The sequence below is a fragment of the Oncorhynchus keta genome, unplaced genomic scaffold, assembly GCF_023373465.1.
Source record: "Oncorhynchus keta strain PuntledgeMale-10-30-2019 unplaced genomic scaffold, Oket_V2 Un_contig_5254_pilon_pilon, whole genome shotgun sequence".
Taxonomy (NCBI): domain Eukaryota; kingdom Metazoa; phylum Chordata; class Actinopteri; order Salmoniformes; family Salmonidae; genus Oncorhynchus; species Oncorhynchus keta.
In genome coordinates this window covers 20,001-35,000 of record NW_026288197.1, presented here as the reverse complement: position 1 = coordinate 35,000, position 15,000 = coordinate 20,001, and the positions used below count along the sequence as shown (strand labels likewise).

The following is a 15,000-nucleotide window of genomic DNA, read 5'->3' as shown; positions in this document are numbered from 1 at the left end:
CCACTTCCAGACAGTTGACAGAGAGGTTCCACTTCCAGACAGTTGACAGAGCGGTTCCACTTCCAGACAGTTGACAGAGGGGTTCCACTTCCAGACGTTGACAGAGCGGTTCCACTTCCAGACAGTTGACAGAGCGGTTCCACTTCCAGACAGTTGACAGAGCGGTTCCTCTTCCAGACAGTTGACAGAGCCACTTCCTCTTCCAGACAGTTGACAGAGCCACTTTCTCTTCCAGACAGTTGACAGAGCGGTTCCACTTCCAGACAGTTGACAGAGCGGTTCCACTTCCAGACAGTTGACAGAGCGGTTCCACTTCCAGACAGTTGACACAGAGGTTCCACTTCCAGACAGTTGACAGACCCACTTCCTCTTCCAGACAGTTGACAGAGCGGTTCCACTTCCAGACAGTTGACAGAGCCACTTCCACTTCCAGACAGTTGACAGAGCCACTTCCTCTTCCAGACAGTTGACAGAGCCACTTCCTCTTCCAGACAGTTGACAGAGCGGTTCCACTTCCAGACAGTTGACAGAGCCACTTCCTCTTCCAGACAGTTGACAGAGCCACTTCCTCTTCCAGACAGTTGACAGAGCGGTTCCACTTCCAGACAGTTGACAGAGCGGTTCCACTTCCAGACAGTTGACAGAGAGGTTCCACTTCCAGACAGTTGACAGAGTGGTTCCACTTCCAGACAGTTGACAGAGCCACTTCCTCTTCCAAACAGTTGACGGAGCCACTTCCTCTTCCAGACAGTTGACAGAGCCACTTCCACTTCCAGACAGTTGACAGAGCCACTTCCTCTTCCAGACAGTTGACAGAGCCACTTCCTCTTCCAGACAGTTGACAGAGCGGTTCCACTTCCAGACAGTTGACAGAGCCACTTCCTCTTCCAGACAGTTGACAGAGCCACTTCCTCTTCCAGACAGTTGACAGAGCCACTTCCAGACAGTTGACAGAGCCACTTCCACTTCCAGACAGTTGACAGAGCGGTTCCACTTCCAGACAGTTGACAGAGCGGTTCCACTTCCAGACAGTTGACAGAGCCACTTCCTCTTCCAGACAGTTGACAGAGCCACTTCCTCTTCCAGACAGTTGACAGAGCCACTTCCTCTTCCAGACAGTTGACAGAGCGGTTCCACTTCCAGACAGTCGACAGAGTGGTTCCACTTCCAGACAGTTGACAGAGCCACTTCCTCTTCCAGACAGTTGACAGAGCCACTTCCTCTTCCAGACAGTTGACAGAGCGGTTCCACTTCCAGACAGTTGACAGAGCCACTTCCTCTTCCAGACAGTTGACAGAGCGGTTCCACTTCCAGACAGTTGACAGAGCGGTTCCACTTCCAGACAGTTGACAGAGGGGTTCCACTTCCAGACGTTGACAGAGCGGTTCCACTTCCAGACAGTTGACAGAGAGGTTCCACTTCCAGACAGTTGACAGAGCGGTTCCACTTCCAGACAGTTGACAGAGGGGTTCCACTTCCAGACGTTGACAGAGCGGTTCCACTTCCAGACAGTTGACAGAGAGGTTCCACTTCCAGACAGTTGACAGAGAGGTTCCACTTCCAGACAGTTGACAGAGCGGTTCCACTTCCAGACAGTTGACAGAGAGGTTCCTCTTCCAGACAGTTGACAGAGGGGTTCCACTTCCAGACGTTGACAGAGCGGTTCCACTTCCAGACAGTTGACAGAGAGGTTCCACTTCCAGACAGTTGACAGAGAGGTTCCACTTCCAGACAGTTGACAGAGAGGTTCCACTTCCAGACAGTTGACAGAGCCACTTCCTCTTCCAGACAGTTGACAGAGCGGTTCCACTTCCAGACAGTTGACAGAGAGGTTCCACTTCCAGACAGTTGACAGAGAGGTTCCACTTCCAGACAGTTGACAGAGCGGTTCCACTTCCAGACAGTTGACAGAGAGGTTCCACTTCCAGACAGTTGACAGAGCGGTTCCACTTCCAGACAGTTGACAGAGAGGTTCCACTTCCAGACAGTTGACAGAGAGGTTCCACTTCCAGACAGTTGACAGAGAGGTTCCACTTGGAACGCCAGACAGTTGACAGAGCGGTTCCACTTCCAGACAGTTGACAGAGAGGTTCCACTTCCAGACAGTTGACAGAGGGGTTCCACTTCCAGACAGTTGACAGAGAGGTTCCACTTCCAGACAGTTGACAGAGCGGTTCCACTTCCAGACAGTTGACAGAGAGGTTCCACTTCCAGACAGTTGACAGAGAGGTTCCACTTCCAGACAGTTGACAGAGCCACTTCCTCCTCCAGACAGTTGACAGAGCGGTTCCACTTCCAGACAGTTGACAGAGAGGTTCCACTTCCAGACAGTTGACAGAGCGGTTCCACTTCCAGACAGTTGACAGAGCCACTTCCTCTTCCAGACAGTTGACAGAGCCACTTCCTCTTCCAGACAGTTGACAGAGAGGTTCCACTTCCAGACAGTTTACAGAGACACTTCCTCTTCCAGACAGTTGACAGAGCCACTTCCTCTTCCAGACAGTTGACAGAGGGGTTCCACTTCCAGACAGTTGACAGAGCGGTTCCACTTCCAGACAGTTGACAGAGCGGTTCCACTTCCAGACAGTTGACAGAGCGGTTCCTCTTCCAGACAGTTGACAGAGCCACTTCCTCTTCCAGACAGTTGACAGAGCCACTTTCTCTTCCAGACAGTTGACAGAGCGGTTCCACTTCCAGACAGTTGACAGAGCGGTTCCACTTCCAGACAGTTGACAGAGCGGTTCCACTTCCAGACAGTTGACACAGAGGTTCCACTTCCAGACAGTTGACAGACCCACTTCCTCTTCCAGACAGTTGACAGAGCGGTTCCACTTCCAGACAGTTGACAGAGCCACTTCCACTTCCAGACAGTTGACAGAGCCACTTCCTCTTCCAGACAGTTGACAGAGCCACTTCCTCTTCCAGACAGTTGACAGAGCGGTTCCACTTCCAGACAGTTGACAGAGCCACTTCCTCTTCCAGACAGTTGACAGAGCCACTTCCTCTTCCAGACAGTTGACAGAGCGGTTCCACTTCCAGACAGTTGACAGAGCGGTTCCACTTCCAGACAGTTGACAGAGAGGTTCCACTTCCAGACAGTTGACAGAGTGGTTCCACTTCCAGACAGTTGACAGAGCCACTTCCTCTTCCAAACAGTTGACGGAGCCACTTCCTCTTCCAGACAGTTGACAGAGCCACTTCCACTTCCAGACAGTTGACAGAGCCACTTCCTCTTCCAGACAGTTGACAGAGCCACTTCCTCTTCCAGACAGTTGACAGAGCGGTTCCACTTCCAGACAGTTGACAGAGCCACTTCCTCTTCCAGACAGTTGACAGAGCCACTTCCTCTTCCAGACAGTTGACAGAGCCACTTCCAGACAGTTGACAGAGCCACTTCCACTTCCAGACAGTTGACAGAGCGGTTCCACTTCCAGACAGTTGACAGAGCGGTTCCACTTCCAGACAGTTGACAGAGCCACTTCCTCTTCCAGACAGTTGACAGAGCCACTTCCTCTTCCAGACAGTTGACAGAGCCACTTCCTCTTCCAGACAGTTGACAGAGCGGTTCCACTTCCAGACAGTCGACAGAGCGGTTCCACTTCCAGACAGTTGACAGAGCCACTTCCTCTTCCAGACAGTTGACAGAGCCACTTCCTCTTCCAGACAGTTGACAGAGCGGTTCCACTTCCAGACAGTTGACAGAGCGGTTCCTCTTCCAGACAGTTGACAGAGCCACTTCCTCTTCCAGACAGTTGACAGAGCCACTTTCTCTTCCAGACAGTTGACAGAGCGGTTCCACTTCCAGACAGTTGACAGAGCGGTTCCACTTCCAGACAGTTGACAGAGCGGTTCCACTTCCAGACAGTTGACACAGAGGTTCCACTTCCAGACAGTTGACAGACCCACTTCCTCTTCCAGACAGTTGACAGAGCGGTTCCACTTCCAGACAGTTGACAGAGCCACTTCCACTTCCAGACAGTTGACAGAGCCACTTCCTCTTCCAGACAGTTGACAGAGCGGTTCCACTTCCAGACAGTTGACAGAGCCACTTCCTCTTCCAGACAGTTGACAGAGCCACTTCCTCTTCCAGACAGTTGACAGAGCGGTTCCACTTCCAGACAGTTGACAGAGCGGTTCCACTTCCAGACAGTTGACAGAGAGGTTCCACTTCCAGACAGTTGACAGAGTGGTTCCACTTCCAGACAGTTGACAGAGCCACTTCCTCTTCCAAACAGTTGACGGAGCCACTTCCTCTTCCAGACAGTTGACAGAGCCACTTCCACTTCCAGACAGTTGACAGAGCCACTTCCTCTTCCAGACAGTTGACAGAGCCACTTCCTCTTCCAGACAGTTGACAGAGCGGTTCCACTTCCAGACAGTTGACAGAGCCACTTCCTCTTCCAGACAGTTGACAGAGCCACTTCCTCTTCCAGACAGTTGACAGAGCCACTTCCAGACAGTTGACAGAGCCACTTCCACTTCCAGACAGTTGACAGAGCGGTTCCACTTCCAGACAGTTGACAGAGCGGTTCCACTTCCAGACAGTTGACAGAGCCACTTCCTCTTCCAGACAGTTGACAGAGCCACTTCCTCTTCCAGACAGTTGACAGAGCCACTTCCTCTTCCAGACAGTTGACAGAGCGGTTCCACTTCCAGACAGTCGACAGAGCGGTTCCACTTCCAGACAGTTGACAGAGCCACTTCCTCTTCCAGACAGTTGACAGAGCCACTTCCTCTTCCAGACAGTTGACAGAGCGGTTCCACTTCCAGACAGTTGACAGAGCCACTTCCTCTTCCAGACAGTTGACAGAGCGGTTCCACTTCCAGACAGTTGACAGAGCGGTTCCACTTCCAGACAGTTGACAGAGGGGTTCCACTTCCAGACATTGACAGAGCGGTTCCACTTCCAGACAGTTGACAGAGAGGTTCCACTTCCAGACAGTTGACAGAGCGGTTCCACTTCCAGACAGTTGACAGAGGGGTTCCACTTCCAGACGTTGACAGAGCGGTTCCACTTCCAGACAGTTGACAGAGAGGTTCCACTTCCAGACAGTTGACAGAGAGGTTCCACTTCCAGACAGTTGACAGAGCGGTTCCACTTCCAGACAGTTGACAGAGAGGTTCCTCTTCCAGACAGTTGACAGAGGGGTTCCACTTCCAGACGTTGACAGAGCGGTTCCACTTCCAGACAGTTGACAGAGAGGTTCCACTTCCAGACAGTTGACAGAGAGGTTCCACTTCCAGACAGTTGACAGAGAGGTTCCACTTCCAGACAGTTGACAGAGCGGTTCCTCTTCCAGACAGTTGACAGAGTGGTTCCACTTCCAGACAGTTGACAGAGCGGTTCCACTTCCAGACATTTGACAGAGCGGTTCCATTTCCAGACAGTTGACAGAGCGGTTCCACTTCCAGACAGTTGACAGAGCGGTTCCACTTCCAGACAGTTGACAGAGCCACTTCCTCTTCCAGACAGTTGACAGAGCCACTTCCACTTCCAGACAGTTGACAGAGCCACTTCCTCTTCCAGACAGTTGACAGAGCCACTTCCTCTTCCAGACAGTTGACAGAGCCACTTCCTCTTCCAGACAGTTGACAGAGCCACTTCCTCTTCCAGACAGTTGACTAAAACGACGAGCAACAGTTACTGACAACCATGTCTGTTGATTTGTTTTTCCCCCAGAAGTTTTCATGTCATTAATCATTGAACTGGTCAAAAGGACTTGTTCTCCTCCTCTCTTCGTTATGTTCTGTGTCAGTCTAGTCAGCCTTCAGTTTAACGTTGTTCTCCTCCTCTCGTCATATACCATTTAACAGCTCTGTTATTCTGCGTAGCAAACATCCCTCCACACTGCTCTGTCTAATCAAACCGTTTGCAAGTCTCCTGTAGAGTGACACTAATTTGTATGTAATGAGTGAAGCCTTGGGGAGGAACAAGGAGACAAGGTGCAGATTCCCCCATTCTTCCTCCTCCTCACCCCCACCCTCTCACTCCTCACCCTCGCCCTCCTCCTCACCCCTCCCTCACCCTCTCCCCAGTCTCCAACCCCCCCCTTTGTTTTCCTCCCCAGCCAATCAGCTGTCCTGTCCCGGGCTGTGTGGGTGTGTCTCTCTGACTGTTCTCTTTGCATTCCTCTGCAGGCATCTCAATAACAATAGAATCCGCACCCTGGGAACGCAGTGCTTTGACGGCCTTCACAGCCTGGAGACTCTGTAAGTTGACCTCTCATTATCATGTAGACAACTACTGCCATTTGAAGATTCTTTGCCCTCTTCATCTCTCTTCTCCCTCCTCCTCCCTTCAACTCTCTTCTCCCTCCCTCTCTTCTCCCTCCTCCTCCCTTCATCTCTCTTCTCCCTCCTACTCCCTTCAACTTTCTTCTCCCCCCCTCTCTTCTCCCTCCTCCTCCCTTCATCTCTCTTCTCCCTCCTACTCCCTCCCTCTCTCTTCTCCCTCCATTTCTCTTCTCCCTCCCTCTCTTCTCCCCCACCTCCCTCCCTCTCTCTTCTCCCTCCATTTCTCTTCTCCCCCCCTCTCTTCCCCCCCCCCTCCCTCCCTCTCTTCTCCCCCCCCTCCCTCCCTCTCTTCTCTCTCCTCCTTCCTCCATCTCTTCTCCCTCCTCCTCCCTTCATCTCTCTTCTACCTTCATCTCTCTTCTCCCTCCCTCTCTCCCCCCTCATCCCTCCCTCTCTTCTCCCTCCTCATCCCTCCCTCTCTTATCCCTCCTCATCCATCCCTCCCTACACCTCTCTTCTCTCTCCTCCTCCCTCCCTACATCTCTCTTCTCCCTCCTCCTCCCTCCCTACACCTCTCTTCTCTCCTCCTCCTCCCTCCCTACATCTCTCCTCTCCCTTCTCCTCCCTCCCTACATCTCTCTTTTCCCTCCTCCCTCCTCCTCCCTCGCTACACCTCTCTTCTCCCTCCTCCTCCCTCCCTACATCTCTCTTCTCCCTCCTCCTCCCTCCCTACACCTCTCTTCTCTCTCCTCCTCCCTCCCTACATCTCTCCTCTCCCTTCTCCTCCCTCCCTACATCTCTCTTTTCCCTCCTCCCTCCTCCTCCCTCGCTACACCTCTCTTCTCCCTCCTCCTCCCTCCTCCTCCCCTCGCTACACCTCTCTTCTCCCTCCTCCTCCCTCCCTCTCTTCTCCCTCCTCCTCCCTCCCTCCTTCTCCTCCTCCCTCCCTCCCTCCCTCTCTTCTCCCTCCTCCTCCCCTCCCTCCCTCTCTTCTCCCTCCTCCTCCCTCGCTACACCTCTCTTCTCCCTCCTCCTCCCTCCCTCCCTCTCTTCTCCCTCCTCCTCCTCCCTCGCTACACCTCTATTCTCCCTCCTCCCTCCCTACACCTCTCTTCTCCCTCCTCCTCCCTCCCTCTCTTCTCCTGCCTCCCTCCTTCTTTTGCCACTGACAGTCACACAACACAGAGAGAGACTTGTAGGTAACAGAGAGACTTGTAGGTAACAGAGAGACTTGTAGGTAACAGAGAGACTTGTAGGTAACAGAGAGACTTGTAGGTAACAGAGAGACTTGTGGGTAACAGAGAGACTTGTGGGTAACAGAGAGACTTGTAGGTAACAGAGAGACTTGTAGGTAACAGAGAGACTTGTGGGTAACAGAGAGACTTGTAGGTAACAGAGAGACTTGTAGGTAACAGAGAGACTTGTAGGTAACAGAGATACTTGTGGGTAACAGAGAGACTTGTGGGTAACAAGGAAACTTGTGGGTAACAGAGAGACTTGTGGGTAACAGAGAGCCTTGTGGGTAACAGAGAGACTTGTAGGTAACAGAGAGATGTGTAGGTAACAGAGAGACTTGTAGATAACAGAGAGACTTGTGGGTAACTATGAAACGTGTGTCTTCCAGATTGTTCTGTATGTGGGGGTTTTCCTCCACTCCCCCCCATAAAGAATAGTGTATCAGTAATGGCAGCAGCTGCTTGGACACAGCCGGCATATTCTCCTCAGGGAGGGGTCTCTGTCTCCACCCTGCGGGGGGTGAGGAGTGCTCACATTAACTCTCCATGTGTCACATGACATCTATTGAGCTCCAGGGACTGGGAGCTATTCGTTAACCCCCTGCCTGCCTGCCTGCCTTCCTTACAAACCTCCTTTATCCATTTGTCATTTTGATAATGGTTAGACATTTACATGTCCACACAAGCAAGGGGCCGATCGTCACATGATCCCCCCAGTATTACATACAGGACCTTTATCATGGCTGCTTCTCCATACAACAACATGGGAAACTAAGTGTGTAGTTCCTATACCTTAAAAACACACAGGCATAGGATGTTACACTCTCTTCCTGGTACCATCCTGGGTCTCCACGACAACAGGTGGTTTATGGTGTCAGAGTAACACTCTCTTCCTGATACCATCCTGGGTCTCCATGACAACAGGTAGTTTATGGTGTCAAAGTAACACTCTCTTCCTGGTACCATCCTGGGTCTCCACGACAACAGGTGGTTTATGGTGTCAGAGTAACACTCTCTTCCTGATACCATCCTGGATCTCCACGACAACAGGTGGTTTATGGTGTCAGAGTAACACTCTCTTCCTGGTACCATCCTGGGTCTCCACGACAACAGGTGGTTTATGGTGTCAGAGTAACACTCTCTTCCTGGTACCATCCTGGGTCTCCACGACAACAGGTGGTTTATGGTGTCAGAGTAACACTCTCTTCCTGGTACCATCCTGGGTCTCCACGACAACAGGTGGTTTATGGTGTCAGAGTAACACTCTCTTCCTGGTACCATCCTGGGTCTCCACGACAACAGGTGGTTTATGGTGTCAGAGTAACACTCTCTTCCTGGTACCATCCTGGATCTCCACGACAACGGGTGGTTTATGGTGTCAGAGTAACACTCTCTTCCTGGTACCATCCTGGATCTCCACGACAACGGGTGGTTTATGGTGTCAGAGTAACACTCTCTTCCTGGTACCATCCTGGGTCTCCACGACAACAGGTGGTTTATGGTGTCAGAGTAACACTTTATTTAACAAAACACTCCCATACTTAGTAGTACCGTGTTTATTTAGCAAAACACTCCCATACTTACTAGTACCGTGTTTATTTAACAAAACACTCCCTGGCTTAGTAGTACTGTGTTTATTTAGCAAAACACTCCCTGGCTTAGTAGTACTGTGTTTATTTAGCAAAACACTCCCTGGCTTACTAGTACTGTGTTTATTTAGCAAAACACTCCCTGGCTAAGTAGTACTGTGTTTATTTAGCAAAACACTCCCTGGCTTAGTAGTACTGTGTTTATTTAGTAGTACTGTGTTTATTTATCAAAACACTCCCTGGCTTAGTAGTACTGTGTTTATTTAGTAGTACTGTGTTTATTTAGCAAAACACTCCCTGGCTAAGTAGTACTGTGTTTATTTAGCAAAACACTCCCTGGCTTAGTAGTACTGTGTTTATTTAGTAGAACTGCATTTATTTGGCAAAACACTCCCTGGCTTAGTAGTACTGCGTTTATTTATCAAAACACTTCCTGGCTTAGTAGTACTGCGTTTATTTAGCAAAACACTCCCTGGCTTAGTAGTACTGTGTTTATTTAGCAAAACACTCCCTGGCTTAGTAGTACTGCGTTTATTTAGCAAAACACTCCCTGGCTTAGTATTCCTGCGTTTATTTAGCAAAACACTCCCTGGCTTAGTAGTACTGCGTTTATTTATCAAAACACTCCCTGGCTTAGTAGTACTGCGTTTATTTATCAAAACACTCCCTGGCTTAGTAGTACTGCGTTTATTTATCAAAACACTCCCTGGCTTAGTAGTACTGCTTTTATTTAGCAAAACACTCCCTGGCTTAGTAGTACTGTGTTTATTTAGTAGTACTGCGTTTATTTAGCAAAACACTCCCTGGCTTAGGTGTACTGCGTTTATTTAGCAAAACACTCCCTGGCTTAGTAGTACTGTGTTTATTTAGTAGTACTGTGTTTATTTAGTAGTACTGTGTTTATTTAGTAATACTGTGTTTATTTAGCAAAACACTCCCTGGCTTAGTAGTACTGTGTTTATTTAGTAGTACTGTGTTTATTTAGTAGTACTGTGTTTATTTAGTAATACTGTGTTTATTTAGTAGTACTGTGTTTATTTAGTAATACTGTGTTTATTTAGTAGTACTGTGTTTATTTAGTAATACTGTGTTTATTTAGTAGTACTGTGTTTATTTAGTAATACTGTGTTTATTTAGTAGTACTGTGTTTATTTAGTAATACTGGGTTTATTTAGTAGTACTGTGTTTATTTAGTAATACTGTGTTTATTTAGTAGTACTGTGTTTATTTTTCCGTATAATATCAAAGTCATGACTCGGGTCTGTTTCTGTTTAATTAACCCATCTGCAAATATGGCAACGTTTACATGACAGATGCCTGTGTGAGGGAATTAAACAAAGCAAAAATCCACCTGATATTCTCCATCTGAACTCTAGAACCTGAGTTCTAACACACAGACATGATATTCTCCATCTGAACTCTAGAACCTGAGTTCTAACACACAGACATGATATTCTCCATCTGAACTCTACAACCTGAGTTCTAACAGACATGATATTTTCCATCTGAACTCTACAACCTGAGTTCTAACACACAGACATGATATTCTCCAACTGAACTCTAGAACCTGAGTTCTAACACACAGACATGATATTCTCCATCTGAACTCTAGAACCTGAGTTCTAACACACAGACATGATATTCTCCAATTGAACTCTAGAACCTGAGTTCTAACACACAGACATGATATTCTCCATCTGAACTCTAGAACCTGAGTTCTAACACACAGACATTATATTCTCCATTTGAACTCTAGAACCTGAGTTCTAACACACAGACATGATATTCTCCATCTGAACTCTAGAACCTGAGTTCTAACACACAGACATGATATTCTCCATCTGAACTCTAGAAACTGAGTTCTAACAAACAGACATGATATTCTCCATCTGAACTCTACAACCCGAGTTCTAACACACACATGTCCGTTATTCATTTAGAAAGGGTTCTATGTCCTTCCTGCTGCAGTGTGTCTATGTGTCTCTCGCTGCGTCCCAAATCGCACCCTATTCCCTGTATAGTGCACTACTTTTGGCCAGAGTCATATAGGGCCCTGGTCAAAAGTAGTGCTCTCTAAAGGGAATAAGGTGCCATTTGTTGATGCAGATTCTGACTCTGTGTGTGGTCGTTGTGAGCAGGACTCTGTAATAATTGCTGTCCACTCTATATAATGTTTACATACCCTACATTACTCATCTCATGTGTATATACTGTACTCTATACCATCTACTGCATCTTGCCTATGCCGTTCGGCCATCGCTCATCCATATATTTAAATGTCCGTATTATTATTCATTAATTTACACTTGTGTGTGTATAAAGGTAGTTGTTGTGAAATTGTTAAGATGACTTGTTAGATATTACTGCACGGTCGGAGCTAGAAACGTAAGCATTTCGCTACACTCGCATTAACATCTGCCCACCATGTGTACGTGACCAATACAATTTGATTTGATTTGATGTCGGACGAACGACCGGCATGCACATGTTCTCCCAGGGTTTTCACTGTATTACAGACAACCTTCTGGCAGGGTGCAACAGGATATCTCTGTATGCAGTGTGCCAGCAGCACAGATCTCTACTACTGAACCCTGTCCACTCCTGCTGGAGAGATGCACAGGCTGACCAAGCAACCAAACAGCCTCCCACGGACTAGGAGGACTGGGAGCCCAAGCCATGATTAGCTCTTAATCCTAGGGGCCACTCTCTGTTCAAATGGTGTCTTAAACCTAGGGGCCACTCTCTGTTCAAATGGTGTCTTAAACCTAGGGGCCACTCTCTGTTCAAATGGTGTCTTAAACCTAGGGGCCACTCTCTGTCCAAATGGTGTCTTAAACCTAGGGGCCACTCTCTGTTCAAATGGTGTCTTAAACCTAGGGGCCACTCTCTGTTCAAATGGTGTCTTAAACCTAGGGGCCACTCTCTGTTCAAATGGTGTCTTAAACCTAGGGGCCACTCTCTGTCCAAATGGTGTCTTAAACCTAGGGGCCACTCTCTGTTCAAATGGTGTCTTAAACCTAGGGGCCACTCTCTGTTCAAATGGTGTCTTAAACCTAGGGGCCACTCTCTGTTCAAATGGTGTCTTAAACCTAGGGGCCACTCTCTGTTCAAATGGTGTCTTAAACCTAGGGGCCACTCTAGGTTTAAACATGTTTTCAAATTCTTTGTGGATCTGTGTAATCTGAGGGAAATATATTTATAGAGGTAGATGGAAGGCCGTGTTGCCCAACCGAGTCCTTTGTCCTTTGAAGAATGTCTCTGCTGGTAATTGGATACGTTGTAGTAACGTCGTTGTGTGGAAGACGAGATACTCTGTCTGTTCCTTCCTAACCCTCGTTTGCAGCTGCTGTTGCTAACTCAACGGCTAGGAGGTATCACTTCTGTAGTGAATGAGAATTAAAAGTTCATACCATTCGCAACCAAAGCTCACGCTGATGTTGGCTTCGTTCTGTAGTTATTATCTGAACCATTCTGACATCGGACCGTCATCCTCACGTCCTCAGAACAAGGGGGTTACATTGTCGTCAAGGGCTTATATAGGAAGGGAGAGGAGGGCGTTTGAAAAGTTTTATAGCCCATGTCCCTTCACAGGGGCAGGCCACTGATTGAGCAGAGCCCTAACCTTACGGAAACACAAATCTCACATTTTAGAAGCTAAAATCACATTTCATCCCATCACAAATAATTTCATATTCAAACATTTAAAATGAACAACAATTCCATGTGAATCCAATAACTCTGATGTGTAGACTTTCCACTGTAGAGTTTATGTCATCTTATCATTGATGAGAATGTCTCAGATGACAACCGAACTGACATCATATTCATTAAGTACCACCGCACATGTTCCATTGGTCGGATTACCAGAATATAGTTCATCCCCCCCCCACCTTCTGATGTTCCCAGAATCTCTCTGTCTATGCTCTGTTTTTTTGTTATTTCTTTCCAATGTGTCAAGTAATTATCTTTTTGTTTTCTCGTGATTTGGTTGGGTCGTATTGGGTTGCTGTCCTGGGGCTCTGTGGGGTCTGTATGTGTTTGTGAGCAGAGCCCCAGGACCAGCTTGCTTAGGGGACTTTTCTCCAGGTTCATCTCTCTGTAGGGGATGGCTTTGTTATGGACGGTTTGGGAATCGCTTCTTTTTAGGTGGTTGTAGAATTTAACTGCTCTCTCTCTGTCTCTCTCTGTCTCTCTATCTCTGTCTCTCTCTCTGTCTCTGTCTCTGTCTCTCTCTCTCTCTCTCTGTCTCTCTCTCTGTCTCTGTCTCTCTCTATCTCTATCTCTGTCTCTCTATCTCTGTCTCTGTCTCTCTCTATCTCTATATCTGTCTCTCACTCTCTCTCTGTCTCTCTCTATCTCTATCTCTGTCTCTGTCTCTGTCTCTCTCTCTCTGTCTATCACATTAGATGTTCTTTCTATTTCCTGTCCAGTCATATGGTCTATTTACTCTTGGTAAAAAGTTCCATTCAGCTAGAAATATGGATTGGTAAAGAGTTCCATTCAGCTGATAAATATGGATTGGTAAAGAGTTCCATTCAGCTGATAAATATGGATTGGTAAAGAGTTCCATTCAGCTGATAAATATGGATTGGTAAAGAGGTCCATTCAGCTGATAAATATGGATTGGTAAAGAGTTCCATTCAGCTGATAAATATGGATTGGTAAAGAGTTCCATTCAGCAGAGAAATATGGATTGGTAAAGAGTTCCATTCAGCTGATAAATATGGATTGGTAAAGAGTTCCATTCAGCAGAGAAATATGGATTGGTAAAGAGTTCCATTCAGCTGATAAATATGGATTGGTAAAGAGTTCCATTCAGCTGATAAATATGGATTGGTAAAGAGGTCCATTCAGCTGATAAATATGGATTGGTAAAGAGTTCCATTCAGCTGATAAATATGGATTGGTAAAGAGGTCCATTCAGCTGATAAATATGGATTGGTAAAGAGTTCCATTCAGCTGATAAATATGGATTGGTAAAGAGTTCCATTCAGCAGAGAAATATGGATTGGTAAAGAGTTCCATTCAGCTGATAAATATGGATTGGTAAAGAGTTCCATTCAGCAGAGAAATATGGATTGGTAAAGAGTTCCATTCAGCTGATAAATATGGATTGGTAAAGAGTTCCATTCAGCTGATAAATATGGATTGGTAAAGAGTTCCATTCAGCATTATGGATTGGTAAAGAGTTCAGCTGATGAATATGGATTGGTAAAGAGTTCCATTCAGCTGATAAATATGGATTGGTAAAGAGTTCCATTCAGCTGATAAATATGGATTGGTAAAGAGGTCCATTCAGCAGAGAAATATGGATTGGTAAAGAGTTCCATTCAGCTGATAAATATGGATTGGTAAAGAGGTCCATTCAGCAGAGAAATATGGATTGGTAAAGAGTTCCATTCAGCTGATAAATATGGATTGGTAAAGAGGTCCATTCAGCTGATAAATATGGATTGGTAAAGAGTTCCATTCAGCTGATAAATATGGATTGGTAAAGAGTTCCATTCAGCTGATAAATATGGATTGGTAAAGAGTTCCATTCAGCTGATAAATATGGATTGGTAAAGAGTTCCATTCAGCTGAGAAATATGGATTGGTAAAGAGTTCCATTCAGCTGATAAATATGGATTGGTAAAGAGTTCCATTCAGCTGATAAATATGGATTGGTAAAGAGGTCCATTCAGCAGAGAAATATGGATTGGTAAAGAGTTCCATTCAGCTGATAAATATGGATTGGTAAAGAGGTCCATTCAGCAGAGAAATATGGATTGGTAAAGAGTTCCATTCAGCTGATAAATATGGATTGGTAAAGAGTTGACCATATAACTGGACAGTACTCTAAGTGTGATAGGACCAGGGATTGACCATATAACCGAACAGTACTCTAAGTGTGATAGGACCAGGGATTGACCATATAACCAGACAGTACTCTAAGTGTGATA

The 15,000-nt window shown here is 47.0% G+C and overlaps 1 protein-coding gene across 1 annotated transcript in view; it reads left to right on the top strand.

Moving 5' to 3' along the window:
* LOC127925197 (leucine-rich repeat-containing G-protein coupled receptor 5-like) overlaps positions 1-15,000 on the top strand; it is a gene marked incomplete at its 5' end in the record, with an annotated part of 40,499 nt that overhangs the window by 9,487 nt on the left and 16,012 nt on the right. The window contains one exon of the mRNA XM_052510038.1: positions 6,139-6,210. Within this exon, the coding sequence (XP_052365998.1) occupies positions 6,139-6,210 (72 nt within the window). The remainder of the gene's footprint in view (positions 1-6,138; positions 6,211-15,000) is intronic.